General features: G+C 38.2%; 1 protein-coding gene across 22 annotated transcripts in view; it reads left to right on the top strand.

Annotated features, from left to right (window-relative positions):
• The window catches only part of birc6 (baculoviral IAP repeat containing 6), a 156,255-nt gene that overhangs the window by 21,405 nt on the left and 119,483 nt on the right, over window positions 1–15,367 (top strand). For all 22 annotated transcript variants that reach the window (XM_009293036.5, XM_009293039.5, XM_073928501.1 and 19 more), the window contains exons 4-21: window positions 3,495–3,688; window positions 4,857–4,968; window positions 5,731–5,813; window positions 5,980–6,202; window positions 6,293–6,462; window positions 6,566–6,624; window positions 6,741–8,234; window positions 8,861–9,010; window positions 9,311–9,536; window positions 9,653–9,813; window positions 10,946–11,077; window positions 11,238–11,369; window positions 12,198–12,364; window positions 12,627–12,760; window positions 14,254–14,415; window positions 14,502–14,633; window positions 14,747–14,844; window positions 15,142–15,289. In XM_009293036.5, the coding sequence (XP_009291311.2) occupies window positions 3,495–3,688; window positions 4,857–4,968; window positions 5,731–5,813; window positions 5,980–6,202; window positions 6,293–6,462; window positions 6,566–6,624; window positions 6,741–8,234; window positions 8,861–9,010; window positions 9,311–9,536; window positions 9,653–9,813; window positions 10,946–11,077; window positions 11,238–11,369; window positions 12,198–12,364; window positions 12,627–12,760; window positions 14,254–14,415; window positions 14,502–14,633; window positions 14,747–14,844; window positions 15,142–15,289 (3,977 nt within the window). The remainder of the gene's footprint in view (window positions 1–3,494; window positions 3,689–4,856; window positions 4,969–5,730; window positions 5,814–5,979; window positions 6,203–6,292; window positions 6,463–6,565; window positions 6,625–6,740; window positions 8,235–8,860; window positions 9,011–9,310; window positions 9,537–9,652; window positions 9,814–10,945; window positions 11,078–11,237; window positions 11,370–12,197; window positions 12,365–12,626; window positions 12,761–14,253; window positions 14,416–14,501; window positions 14,634–14,746; window positions 14,845–15,141; window positions 15,290–15,367) is intronic.

A 15,367-nucleotide genomic window follows, 5' to 3' on the forward strand; every position in this document is an offset into this window, starting at 1 on the left:
ATAGTTTTCTGCCTTTTAGTATGATTGTCATAATAGTTTTGCTTCATTATAACAAAATGAAATAATTGAATAGATAAAATGTACCAGTCATGCATTTTGGACTGTTTGGCCCCATTGCTGGAACTGCTTGGGACCCCCAAATCACTAAATCCACCACTGCATGTAAGATGCGCTTAATAGTTCTTTCATACTTTTTTACTGATTAATATTTCAAGAATAAAAATTTAGTATTGCATTATTTAGAAATCATTTGTATTTAAGAGCAGATGGGTGTTTTTAAGATCATAAATAACGATCATATATAGTAAATGATCAATAAACTATTCAAATCAACATTTATATATTTGATTATTCAGGCATATAGTAATAGTTATTAGTTTCTGTTAATAAATGCTTTAATAACTCAACTTCATCCAGTTTTGTGACCCGATCTAAAGTGAGGACTATTTATGCTTCATTAATTCCTAATAAACGTCAAATGAACAATAGATCTTTGCGATCTTATCTAAAAAGTAAAATGACTGAAGTTTAAACAATGCCAAATAACAGGAATGTCTAATAATATTAAAATGGGATAAAACAACAATATAATAATTTAACAATGCATTGTTACAAAATTTCAATGTTATTTAGTGATGTTTTTAAACTGTACAGTAATTTGTTTTAGTTAAGATTGCAAAGATTTATTTTTCATTTGATTAGTTTCATTTGTGTCTTCAATTGAACAGAAATTAATAGAGCCGTTTATTTATTTATTTTTTTCCTGTTTAGAATATAACTGAGCCTTTAATTTTCATTTATGAGGGATTTTTAAAGCATAAATAGTCTTCATTTTAGATTAGGTTACAAAAATAAATGAAGTTTAAAAAGCTTTTATTAGCATACAAAGTAACTGTCACCGTATGCTTGATATTAAGATATAAATGTTAATTTGATTTTATAACAGATTTTGTACAAGGGCATACAAATAAATTCTTCTAAATGTATCAGTGAAAAGCAATACCAAAATTGCACAATAACGACAAAAGCAAAAGTCAACAAAAATATATTAAATAAGTATATTTAAAAATATAAACAAGCAAATAAAAAATGTGTATATAAATGTATATAAGAATAAAATCAGAATTATTAGCCCCTTTTTAAATTTTATTATTATTATTTTTTTTTTTTACATATTTCCCAAATGATGTTTAACAGAGCAAAGGAATTTTCATAGTAAGTCTAATAATATTTTTCCTTCTGGAAAAATCTTATTTGTTTTATTTTGGCTAAAATATATGAATAAAAGCTGTACAAAAGCTGACTTAAACTGTATATAATTAAATAAAATGATAAATAAAACGTTAAATATATAATGAATTAGGTTAGTAAAATCTAGGAAAAATATATAATACTTTGATTTGTCATTTTATTTCCTAATCTCTTTTTGTTACTTATTTCTGCTGCTTTCTGTCTTTTTTCCAATTCTCTCTCTCTCTCTGTCTCTCGTTCTCTTTGACATTCACTGTCCTTTAATCTTGGGCTGATCTTGAGCTCTCATTACTGCAGTCTCTGTATCAGATGCAAACACGTGTACAAAGAGCAGAGCTTTCTTTACTCTTGTGTGTATAGCATGTGCTGATCACATCTCTGTAATGAGAAAACAAGAGTATTGCTTATCACACTGGCAGTCTGCTGCCCCTTTTATTTGCATGGTGTGTTTACAGGAATCCCACATGAATGCTGATCTGGGATTCCCCATTTATACACAAATCATTCATTCAGATCTAGGGACAGAAACAATCCTAGGTCAGTGCTGTTTTATGAGGCTTTAACTAAATGGGCTTCTGCAGTTATTAATGACGACATGTTTCTCCCTTGCATCCTCCAAGCCATCAGCATATTACTGCAGTCCTGTTCATGCAGTTTTTCGCAGTGGACCACAGCATCAGCCCCATGTGCTAAAACGAAGCGCAGTGTTCCCTTGTGTAGTCATCCACACACCCTTTTTTTCCTCCTAATTTGGCCTACATCCAGTTTGCACTGCTGTAACAATGATGGTCAGCTTCAGTGATGGATTTCTCACTCAGCTCTCCATTGACCCCTATCAGAGCGCTGCGCTGGATTCTGGAACTTTCCTGGCTCTTGGAAAGAGTACAGATTTGGTATCAGGTTGTTTCATGTGTTGTTTGAACATCAGATGGGTTTCTGAAGTTTAAATGAGAGTGAAAGTTCAAATAACTCACTATGCATGTGAACAAGCTTGTTTAGACTTGCTCAGACATTTCAGTTTGGAAAAATACTTAGACACTTTGGTCTGAAAGGCAGCTAAGCTTGAAAAAAAATTATTAAAGGAGTGTACATTCACACTGCAGCCAGATGTGGCCCAAGTCTGATTTTGTGAACATACGTGGCTCATCTGTTTTTGTCATGACAGTGTAAACAGCACAAGCTGCATGAATTCTGATTATTTTAATTCTGATTTATACCGCTTTCTTATGTAGTATTAAATTTGTGAGCGGTTGTGTCTGGATCCATGCGACTTTTTATTATTTTTATTATTTTTACATAGACAAATGTATTATTTTATTGCCCTGGCATATACTACAAACATCCTCTTCAATATACTACAAACTCCTCTTACTGCTCATTTACCTTGAATGCAGTTTGGTCTGTCTTTGCTGTTTTCTGTAGCAAATGATCACACTGGTGTGATTGGGACTTTCAGGGTGTTGAGTGATCAGCTGCTAAATTCAAATCTGCTTTCCTGTGAGGGTTTGGACTGAGCCAGATAAAAATTGCGAAATTGTTATTATGGATCATAATGTATCAGTATTTTCAACTTAATAACACTCTTAATGTTTCAGGCATTGACATGCACACTAGTACTAGCAAAATCCCCATTTTGTAGATTCTAAAATACACCACTGTTGTCTGTGAAACTGTCAATAATAATAATATTAAACAAACTGTTTAATTTGTTCTGGGCGTAGTTTTCCTTGTCCAATTGTGGTTTAGGTTTGGACCATGAACACCACAATGGAAATCTGATCATATATTGGTGACACTTTACAATAAGGTTGTATTCGTTTTGGGGTGTATTTGGTTGTACAATGCACAATGCATGTTTACAGTATTTGTTCATGTTAGTTAATGTTACTTAATGATAATACAGTTATTCATTGTTAGTTTGTGTTAACTTATGGTGCATTAGCTTATGTTAACAAGCATAAATTGGATTTTAATAAGGCATTAGTAAATGTTGAACTATGATTAATAAATGCTGTATTGTTCAAAATTAGTAAATATATGAACTAATGAAACCTTATTGTAAAGTCTGACCCATATATTATATTATAATATAATACCACATTCAATACAAATGTGAACAGCTATAAAAAGTTATGATTTGAGCAATAAACCTTGCAGAAGGAATCTAGCCCAAGCTTTTGCAGGTATTAAACACTTTTCATGTTTTAATATTTGAACCATTAAAATGTTTGATCTCTTTCCAGTGGGCAACCGTGACCTTCCATCTCCCTCATCACGTGCTGAAGGTGGTAACGAATGCCATCGTGAACGAGCTGAAAAAGTTGAATCAGAATGTGGCAGCCTTATCGGTGGCCTCTTCAGTCATGGACAGACTCTCCTACCTCTTGCCAAGTGGCAGGCCAGAACTGGGTGTTGGACCCGGACGCTCTGTAGATAGGTAACTGCATGTCACATTTAACCTTTATGCAATCACAACAGATCAATGGTAGTTCAAAGGTGTTTGCCTAACTAGACAGAGCAAACTTTTCTAAAATGTTCAATTTTCCGTTTCAAACCCCAGAAACAAATTTATTTTGACCCATCTTTAAACCAGTACCAGTGTTGGGCAAGCTACTTGAAAAATATAGTGAGCTAAGCCATTAGCTACCCTCTGGGAAATGTAGCAAGCTAAGCTAAAAACTACTTGGCAAAAGTAGCTTAGCTACATCTAAGCTTTTTATGCAATTTTCATTTTCAAATCGAAGCAACTTAAATCCAAGTCAATCGTATCTTAGTGATCAATAAAACTGTCAATAAAACAAATGAGGCATAATTGTTCAGTTCCATTATTTACTGCAAATAAAATTTTACTAAACAGAAACAAAGTATAGCATATAACAGCAAACACACACAAAAAAACAATAAAATGAGGTGTCGCACATTAAAAATATTATAGTAATTTATAGTAAAGGAAAATATTTAGGAAATAATTATCATATTGTGTATATATATATTTACAATTCTTCATTAATGAATTATCCATCCATCCATCGTAAATTAATGGTATTGCATCTTAACATTTACTACTTGAGGCATGGTCACGAGGAATCCTGCTTCAGAAATAACTCTTCCACCTCGGTCATCTTTCCATCTAGCAATTTTCTCATGTTAGCCTAATTGGTTTGCTACGTCACTGACCAGAGCGAGAGGTGGCAGTAACGCACCAAAAAGTTTGTTGTCGACCACCATAAAACAGGAAGAAGAAATCTTCATTCTCAACATCATATGGATTTACTTTCATCGGCTTGACACCGGCCTTACTAGACACTGCCCAACACTGACAAGTACATCACTAAGATTTGTAGGATCGGTTTTGTGGCTTGTTTCAGTAAAAAAAAAAGTCTCTAGAAACTACCCAGACCAAACCCCCTGGTAATCGCTGTATTCACTGTGGTGTGTTTAATGTGTGCAAGCATGTTCCATCCTTTCTACAGAAAGTTTTTATTATATTAAATGGGAAGATGTGTACTGGTTTTTATGTCTGCATAAGTTTAGTTGTTTGGGCCACTTTACTACCAAATATTTGATTTGACTTAAGTGTGTGTGTGTGTGTGATTTATTTACAGGTCTTTGATGTATAGTGAAGCCAACCGGAGAGAAACATTCACATCATGGCCTCATTCTGGCTACAGGTGGGCTCAGCCTGATCCCATGGCCCAGGCAGGATTTTATCACCAGGTTTGTGTCATCCCTTATGGCTTTGATTCTTCTCTCCTTTCACCTTCTCAGGGTCTCTTTTCTTTTCAATTCATTTTCGGTTTCTTTTTTGCTGTGTAAATGAAGGCCACTGACTGAATTTAAAAAGCACAATTGTATCCCCATTTGAAAGTGAAATCAGGCCAACTGTGTTTAGAATGAAAGTAAAATATATTTTTTTAATTCATTCAGACCACAGACATGAATCATTCACGCTGATTAATGTGTGCAGTAGACATTTTCAAAATGTTTTGCTTTCGGATTTACTATGATCTCTGGGAATTCCCTGTGATGCTGTGGTACCTGATGTATTGTCTGTCTTTGAGTCACCAAGCATGCCAAGAAGGGTTGCACTGTGCTGGTAACCAAGGATACCACACTACTTCCCTCACCCATGTTCCCTGTTGTCATGCCAACTGAACAGAACGAGGAGAGAACAGTGCCTCTGTGTTTTGGATGAAAGGGGGATGCCATGGCAAAGAGACATTTTGCTAGTTTAGGATTTAAAGACAGAAATGGAAAAACATGATGAATTATGAAGCAAAGTTGCATTTAAGACTCATCCTGAAAAGTTAAAATAGGAAATGAGGATCTTAAATAGCAAAACACAGCCAGTGTGTGTGATTCTTTGACTTTTTCTGGCTTTGTAGTTGTAGTTTGCTGAAATGTTTTGTTGGCTATATAATGACTGTGAACTGGGCTTTTTTAGCTGCCTAGTGACTAAAACTTTAGTTTTTCTTGTAGCCTGCATCGACAGGTGATGACCGGGCCATGTGCTTCACCTGCAGTGTGTGTTTAGTGTGCTGGGAACCTACAGATGAACCCTGGTGAGAAGCATCCCATTAAATCACAGCCTGCTATGTCAAACTCACTGACACTGCAAAAAACATGGTGCTATAAAAAGATTTAAATAAACATACCCTAACAAATGCCTAAAGCTGAGGGAACTCTCTTGGTATGAAGAATTCCACTAATATTTTATTGCTTCTTTAGGTCTGAGCATGAGCGGCATTCACCCAACTGTCCATTTGTGAAAGGAGAGCATACACAAAACGTTCCACTGTCCGTCACCTTGGCCACAAGCCCTGCCCAGTTTCCCAGTGCAGATGGTTCGGATAAAATCGTGTGCTATGGGTTTGGAAGCTGCCCTCATTTTCTTGCAACAGCAACCAAAAGGGGGAAGATTTGCATCTGGGATGTTTCAAAGCTTATGAAGGTGTTTTTTTGTTTATCTCTAAATGTGGTAAGAAAGAAACTGTACACCTAAATCTCTTCACTAGATTTACATGTTTTTTTATGTGTACAGGTGCATTTAAAGTTTGAGGTGAACCCGTATGACCCAGCCATCCTTAGGCAGTTGATCCTGTCTGGGAGCGAACAGCAAAATCTCACAGGCACCGAATTACGCAGACCCACACTCTCATGGCTAGAGGAGGCCACATGCTGCTCTGACTTACCCAAACTAGAGGGGGACAGGTTCTAATCCCACATATTCATAATTTTAGTAAGTCATCTTAAGACTATTGTTGTCTTGATTGATTTTTTTTTTGTGTGTGTGTGTGTGTGTTTTTGTACATAGTGATGACCAGATAGAGGACTCAGACAGTGAAGAGCATTCCAGATCAGAGTCAGTTACAGGTAAAACATTTATTTTCATGTATTAACAATGTTTATTTATTATTTAGCTGCTATGTTTTGTTTTTTTTGTTTTATTAACATCCTACTAATAGATCTCTCCCCTTCTGTATGTGCAGGCCCATTGGGTCAGAAGGAGACGATGGAGGTGAGTTTGGGAGTCACAGCTCTCAGTGTTCTACAACAGCCTGAGAAATTGCAGTGGGAGGTGGTGGCCAGTGTTCTTGAGGACACAGTTAAAGACCTCGAGGAGCTGGGGGCCAATCCTCCACATTCACTGGGCCCCCCTAAAGCAGATAAAGCTAAGGATCGGCCAGCTGAACATCACAACATTCCCTTTCCCTGCCTGCTGGCTGGTGGACTGCTAAGCTATCGGTCAGCGGCTAGTTCTCCACTAGGTCCTCCTCCATCTCGCCGCTCCATGGATAGCCCAGTAAGGACTGCTGCCCCTGAGGGGCTTGCGCCAGACCAGGGGCCTATGGAGATTGAGTCCTGTAACCCTTCAACAGACCTGGGCTCCCCAAACTTACCACCAGCTGCCCCTGTGCATAGGACTATGCCTGTACTGCTCCTGTACAGTATCAAGGAAGCAGATGAGAAGTCTTCAGGGAAGGTGTTCACCCAGATGAACAACCTGATGAGCAAAGGGCTTCATGACGAGGGCTTTACCGTCCCACAGATTATAGAGATGGAGTTTGACTCACATGAGCAGCTGCTGCTGCAGGACCCTCCCATCACTTACATTCAGCAGTTTGCAGATGCAGCTGCTGGGCTTGGACCTCTGGATGGTGAAAAGTGGAGCTCGGTGGCTCCACGGCCTGGCTCTCTAGTGCAGTGTTTGCGGTTGCCGAAAGCACTGGAAGAAGAAAATCTGTATGTAGACTCTATCACACCATGCAGTGATGGCTTACACTTGTTAGTTGGTCTTCAGCCGTGCTCTGTAGAGTCTCTTAGCGCTATCAATCAGGTGGAGGTGTTAAACACCCTCAACCGCTTGCACTCGGCTCTCTGTGGCCATCGCAAAGGACAGACATTGGCCAATGGTCATGATGCCCACACGGGCACCTCTCCTCCGCAAACCCCTCTCATCTTGCCCCCTCCTGATCAGCAACAGCCCCATACCTCCAGACCTCTTGGGGGCAGTGGTGGCGGTGGATACCTCGCACTCTACAAGTTGAATTATTCCACTCGCATTGTGACCCTGGAAGAGGAACCTGTGAAGGTGCAGCAGATTCGGGACCCACGGGACGCCGTCACGTCTCTCCTCCTCCTGCCACCAGATGTGCTGGATGGCAGAGAGGATGATGGAGAGGAAACTTCTGAGGAGTCAACACCTTCAGGGCTTAAAAATGGCACGGGGACAGTGGCATCTACAATTACAGCTGGTCCAAGCTTGGGATCAGCCACTGGGAAGGAGAAGAGAGGAGAGGTGGCTGGACTAGGACACCTGGTGGTGACTACACAGGCAGGTTACATCATGATTCTGGACTTATCCACTTTAGAGGTTTTAGCCAAGGTGGAGCCAGCGAAGAAAGAGGGGACAGAGGAGGTGGACCCCTTCGTCTCTGTTACCTACTGCTCAGGCACCGACCGTCTGTGTGCCTGCACAAAAGGTGAGTCATTGTACTGCGTTTTGGCCTATTCATTTGTGATTCAGCACACATGTTTGGTTTACAAGGTTGTAAGGTATATAAGGTATGGAGATTCATGGTTTCTTTCAGTTTAGTTTGCTGGACACACCGACACTCTAGCATGTGACACTGGCATTACTGAGAATTGACCTTGGGGGATTTGAGGTGTAGTGTGTTTGTCCGCTCTGCCTATTTTATGATATGTGTTCATCTCTTGATTAGTTCAGTTAAATATAATTCAGTACAGAATCAAGATCTCTTGAACTGTCCTGTTATATCATCAGCCTTTATCATTCTATTACCTGAAATATGTGGCTAATGAAGGAAACCTGAGTGTTTTTTTTCTTAAGGGAGGGTAGGGGAATTCCACTTTGTCTTTACTTTCATTTTCTGTTGAGTCACTATTTATTTTACAGTCATTTTATTTAGACAGGCATCACGGTTACTGAGACTCATTTGCAATTAACAATATGACCTTTTCCCCAGATATACGTGTTCCATCTGTGCTATCAATATGAATGTTCAAATTGTGAGGTTGTTAAAGACTGGTAAGGTTTATGTCTGATGGTAGAACACTTGGTTACTTCATGCTTCTTTAAACTTTGAAGGTGGAGAGCTTCATTTCCTTCAAATTGGAGGTGTGTGTGATGATATAGATGACGCCGACATTTTTGTCGACGGACCCCTGTCTAATAGGGCGGATCAGCTACTGGATGGAGCAAAACCCACATCAAATCCTTCAAGCCCTGGTATCACAGGTGAGCAACACATGGGCTGTTTTCAATTTTTTGTGTGCATGTCCGTCTAAAATAACATTAAACTGATGGTTTACTTCTCTTGACCCTTCTACTACATCACATAGAAGCTGTAAGAAATCATTTGGTCATGCTGAATTGAGCTTAAAACTGCTGATGCACAGTCTGCTTTCTGAGAATTTGTTCTCTGGGTTCTTTGTTCATTGTGTCATATGGCTTCTTTGTAAATCGCACAAATAGTAAAATGGTTTGGATTATAGCCATGGAAATGTACAGCACAGTGAGTCGTGTGTCTGTTGACAGGAGTTGACCTCTTGGTGGACCAGCCATTGACCGTAGAGACACTTTCCTCTCTAGTGGAACTAACACGTTTTGAAACGCTCACACCACGCTTCTCAGCAACGGTGCCCCCTTGCTGGGTGGAGGTGCAGCAGGAACAGCAGCAAAGGCGGCACCCACAACACCTTCACCAACAGCACCATGGTGACGCTGCACAGCACACGCGCACATGGAAACTCCAGAGTGACAGGTATCTATTCATATACAGCTCCTCATGATATTTATGTCAGTATTTCTGCGGGAAATCAGTAGCTTTCAGTGTTTGTTTTTGCATATCAGGTGTAATACTGCCCTTTCTTTTACTAGCTCCAGTTGGGATGAGCATGTGTTTGAGCTTGTCCTGCCTAAAGCCTGCATGGTAGGACATGTGGACTTTAAGTTTGTGCTGAACAGCAGTATTACTAACATCCCACAAATCCAGGTCACGCTGCTGAAAAACAAAGCGCCAGGCCTGGGCAAAGTTAACGGTGAGTCCAAGAACAAATATGCAACTCTTAAAAGGATAGTTCACCCAAAAATGAAAATTCACTGTTAGTTTATTTCAGGACATCCTACATGTGAGGGTTTTAGTTATTCAGTGGAACAACATTGTAGCTGAAAAGGAGGTCCAACCGGATATAAAAAAGTGCATGTCAATGAGCAATATTCAGTTTCTTGCACAGGGGTGCGTTTCCGAAAACCATCTTTTGGCAACTAAGGTTGCAAGTTTTATTTGGTGTTGATTTGGTGTTTCCCAAATCCATCGTTCCAACAAACATTCGCAAACTGCTTCGCAAACTTATATGCTTGCAACTACACCTCTGGAGCTGTTGGTAGAAACATTGTTTCTGTTTGTGTCCTATTCCCAGTGCCCTTTTCGTTAAGAACATTCTAACATTTAAACTTGGAATGAAAATAAGCTAAAAAAATGTCACTATGCAAAAATAGCAAGTACGTTTATTGGATGTATTTTTGGTGGAGTCTGTTCAAGACTTTCTGAAATGAGACTCACACAAATGCAGTTGGCAGTATACACACCATGGCCGTGGTGATTATAGCGGTTAAGATTTAAGTTTTGATTACCAGCGTCTATATTACAAACATTGTTTTAAAAACCCATGACAATGTCCACGCAGAGACTTTCAGCATATGTTTTAATTCCAGTTTCTTTGCAAAAAATGTTCTGTGACGGGTGTCCATAATAACATGTATACGCATGTCCAATCAAATCAGTGGGTGGGAAAAACCACACTCGTACGTTACGTTGGGCCTCAAAAACACTGCCTTTTGGATCCTAGTTTAACATAAAAAACATAAAAGTAAATATTAAAAAAGAGACTTGTGTTTCTATCACTCCAATATGACAGTGGACACACTATACATACACACAGTTCTGTCCAAACAGCTTCCAAAAGTTGATTTTTGTCATAGGTGCTCTTTAAAATCTTTTTTGAATGTTTTACTGGAGGAATAAAAAAAAATCAATATCTCAAGTACTCTAAGGGTGAGTAAATTGAAAGGCAATTTTGAGTTTTGTGCAAATTTTACTGTTGAAAAACAATGTGAGTGTTTTTGCAGCTTGAATTTTTTGTCCAAACTGAATATTTTGTATTTCTGCAGAGACTGCAGTGGACAGGCAGATCGTCTTTCCATTGTCTCATGTCCTGCACTCAAATGGAGAGAAAAATGGACAGCCACACCTGCTTGATTTCTCAGAGGACATCCAATTCATGGATATAGAGGAATCTCCCGGTAAGAGTCTCAATGGTTGTTCTCAACTAACTTCTCAGAGAGGCTCAGGAATCTAAAAGTTTTACATTAAAAAATTTTGGATAAAGTTTGTGATTAAGTCATGTTATGCCCTTGTCAGCACTGTCAGCACTTTCTAAGAATATATCTCTATCTCTCTCAGGTTACCGGCTGTGTCCATTCCTGCAGGAGCACAAAGATGATATCTTGTGTGGGCCGGTGTGGTTGTCCAGCGGACTGGATCTGTCTGGACACGCAGGGATGCTGAGTCTTACAAGTCCCAAACTCCTCAAAGGTTCGCTTGAGTAGTCATCACTAGCCATTTATAGCATCTGCTCCCACCCATCCTGCAGTGTGCCAGCAGATTGCCAGTAGCAAAACACAGATTTGAACAAATGCAGAGCTGCGTACAATATTGGACTGAAGAAAAAAAGTGCCCTATTTATTAGACACACACAAAAACTCTAAAATTTCTAAAAATAAAACACTCCTTCTAATTGATCATTTACTCATCATGTTTGGGTCTTTTTAAATCTATAAGCAAATGCATTCATCTGAGCTTATATTATATTTATAAGCTTATATTTATGTCTGGCAATTATCAGGATTCCCACGGTTTTTAAAAGTACTTGAATTTCAGATATAAACACAAGGCCTGGAAAGTACTTCAAAACCAACATAGGTCTTTAAAATTTAAATTAAAATTGAAAACAAATTTAAGTTTTCCTCTAGGATATTTTACAGCTGTGGCGGCAGGCCTTTTTTACACAGATCTACCAACTACCTGTGGCGTTATTTCAATGACAAATGTCGTGTGCCAAATACACTTTCCATAAAGAGTGTTGCGCTTTTTTTCAATAATGTATAAAAAGTTAATTTGTGTTCTGAAGATAAATTAAATGGTTATGATTTTGCAACAACTTGAGGAAGAGTAAATGATGAACATTTGAGCTTGGAAGAAAACTACACATTTAAAAATTGTTATATAATGTAAATTTTATTCTTTGTTTAGGCAAACATTAAAAACACTTTTAGATTCTACTGTAATCTTCCTTTGTAATTACAGGAAAGTAAGCTTTTTTTCAGCTAACTTTTTTTCCCTTTTTGTTTTTCTTCTATCTAGGCATGGCAGGGGGAAAATATCGCTCATTCCTGGTGCACATTAAAGCAGTGAGTGATAAGGGTCTGGACGAGGGCTTAAGACCGGTGGTGCGGATGCCCTCAGCCAAACCACAAAGTAGTAAAGCTCACTCACTCTCATCCTTGCTACAAAGGGCTCAGGCAACTAAGGTAGAGCACACACACTGACTTTTCAAACTGGCCTTTTGTGCCATTTTAAGTTTGTTCATTCGAGTGCTTTCAAAACACTCCTGCAACAGTGATGCCATGTATTTATGTAATGGTTGCTGGGAGAGACCTCTAGTGGCTGTATTGTTGCATTACTTCATAAAAGTTTTTACTTTATGTGGGAATAAAAGACTAGCCAATAAAGAGCACCACAAACATTTTTTTTTTTTTTTTTTTTTTTTAAATCTCTGTTTATTTTTATTAGGAAAAGGCATCCACGTCTAAGGCAGATCCTCAGTCTGTGCCTAAAAAGCCTGATAACTTGCGTGGCTGTGACTTGCTCCAAGAAGTGTCCGTCACAATCAGGAGATTTAAGAAAACATCTGTACCCAAAGAACGGTAAGGGATGCAAGTAAATACTATTTGCTAACATTTAAAAGTTTGGGTTTGGGTTTTGAAATGTTCTTTATGCTTACATTAATATTGCTGTACTTTTTAAATCTGTATACTATTTAAATTTCCAGTGATGGCAAAGCAGATTTTTTTTTTATTTAAACCATTACTCCAGTCTTGTCACGTGTTCCTTCAGAAATCATTTTAACATAGTTTATAGTGCTCAGAAAATATTTCTTATCATCAATGTTGAAAATGCTTCTGCTGCTTAATGTTTTTTGAGGAAACAATATATTTTTCTTCGAGTCTTCATTGATTAATCAAAAGTTCGAAAAATCATAGACATCATAGAAATAATCAGTATCATTATAAATGTCTTTAGTGGCAGATGCTGTGCTTTTAATGTTTGTGTAAAGTCAAAATGTGTTTGTTCTGCAAAATTTCCATTACTCTAAACCATATTCTATTAGGCTGTCCTGCTTTTAATTACTGGAATAAACTCATTCAAGGAAAATGTTTAGAATTTTTATTATATATTACTGTTAAAAATCGTATCTAATTTATGTGTTTGTGTTTTTAATTATAAATTTATCAATTAAGCCATAAAATTGTTGTTAATATGGCAATAAATAAAACAAATGATATATGTTATGTTAAATCAAAACTTAAATAATTAATTTTTTCTAGTGCACATTGTTGTTCGTCAAGTCAACAATTATCTGTGCAAGTTTGTCCTCTGAAAAAAAATAGTTTGTTTTGGTATTCTTCAAAGTCATTTACTTTTGCTGTGCTGACATCAGTTCAGTTCATCCTTTTTTCTATAACGCTTTTAACAATGTAGATTGTGTCAAAGCAGCTGAACATAGAAGTTCTAATAAACTGAAACAGTGTCAGTCTAGATTTTAGAGTTGAAGTTCAGTTCAGTTTCGTTTAAATTTCACTGCTGAAAGTCAGAACTCTGAAGAGCAGGTGAGTAGGTCACCGACGGGTGTTTAGGCTGGCCCATGAACATCAACGAGGTGACGCGTCTGTCACTGGGGACTTTCAGGAATCAGTCTCATGCTCTCATCTCTCCATGACCAATGGAGCATCAGCTCAGGACACGGAAGTCCTCTATGGTTGGCATTATCTCGTCACAGGTCTTGGATCACATCGATCTCTAAAGGCCTCCCAGTGTATTCAAATTGCAATTCAAAAATAAAGTGCTATAAGTGAAAATAGCAGTCATATAAACAAACAAGAAACAAACATGTAAAGTGTGATATGTAAACAAACATACGAGTGTTTCTAACAAAATGTCTGGTACATCAGTCTCTATTAGTTTGCTACGAGCGAATGATGTGCACAAAGAAAGCCCTGTCCCCTTACCGATATTTACTTTCAGTAGAAATACATCAACATATTGGAACAAAAGTCTCAGCAACTTCATCTTCATGCAGACTTTTGTTTAAATCTTTCATTGTCTAAATGTGCTTTCTGTCTCTGCTTGTATTTCCCAGAGTGCAACGCTGTGCAATGCTTCAGTTTCCTGAGCTCCACGAAAAGCTGCTAAGAGGTTTGTGTAAGCGTGGAGAAGACAGCCAGAGCTCTGAACACTGTCAGAGTCTCATATTGGACATCCTCTGCTGGCTGGCTGGAGTTTACTCCAATGGACCGTGCAGGTGGGTCTCTGACTCTGTGTTTTAAGTCTCAGGCTTTTATTTCATTGCTCTTTTTCTAAGAGATGTTATGATCTGTTGTCTTTTAGTTTGAGAGAGGGGAAAGAGGGGCTTTTGACCAAAACCAGAAGACGTCTGACGGACATTATCAGGGCATGCTTCTTTGAGGCCGGGCGCAGTATAGCTCACAAATGCTCTCGCTTTCTTGCACTTTGTATTAGGTGAGTTTGGATTCTGTGTCTATTTTTCTGTTCTTCAATTTTGGTGGAGAACTATTATACTAGTAAATATGTTACGGTCATTACGTTTAATGGATGAATGTCTTCTGTTTCAGTACTGGTAAAGGAGACCCTGGTCAGCAGGGTTTTGGCCAGGCACTGTTTAAAGCGCTTTTGGATAATATGCCTTATTTGCCTGCTGCTGCCACAGGAGGTGATTTTTAATTTTCCTATTTTAATTTATTTTGTTACTCTTTACTTTTTTTAACACAACTATTCAAATCATGTCTATGTCTTTAAGGAATTTGGAAATTCAGTGATTTAGTAAAATTTCTTATGTTCATTATTCAATAAATAAATAAAAACCACAGTGAGCCATTAAGCAATTTTGTCAGGCTTCTTTAATTTAAAAAAGTACATTTCAACTACAGACTTCCTTGCTAAAAGAACAACCAAAAACTATTGACCCAAGAGATATTGAACATGCTAAAAGACTGTCTTTTTCTCTCAGGATCTGTGTTCTGGTACTTTGTCCTGTTAAATTATGTGAAAGATGAGGACTTGGCCGGCTGCAGTACTGCTTGCGCTTCTCTGCTCACTGCTGTTTCTCGGCAGCTGCAGGACCGTCTGACTCCATTGGAAGCGCTGTTGCAAACCAGGTCAGCCAATCTGCTTTAATCCGAGACATACACAAACACATTCTTGTAAACCCATAGAAGTGATTGTTTTAAATAATT

Source organism: Danio rerio, chromosome 17 (assembly GCF_049306965.1).
Source record: "Danio rerio strain Tuebingen ecotype United States chromosome 17, GRCz12tu, whole genome shotgun sequence".
Taxonomy (NCBI): Eukaryota; Metazoa; Chordata; class Actinopteri; order Cypriniformes; family Danionidae; genus Danio; species Danio rerio.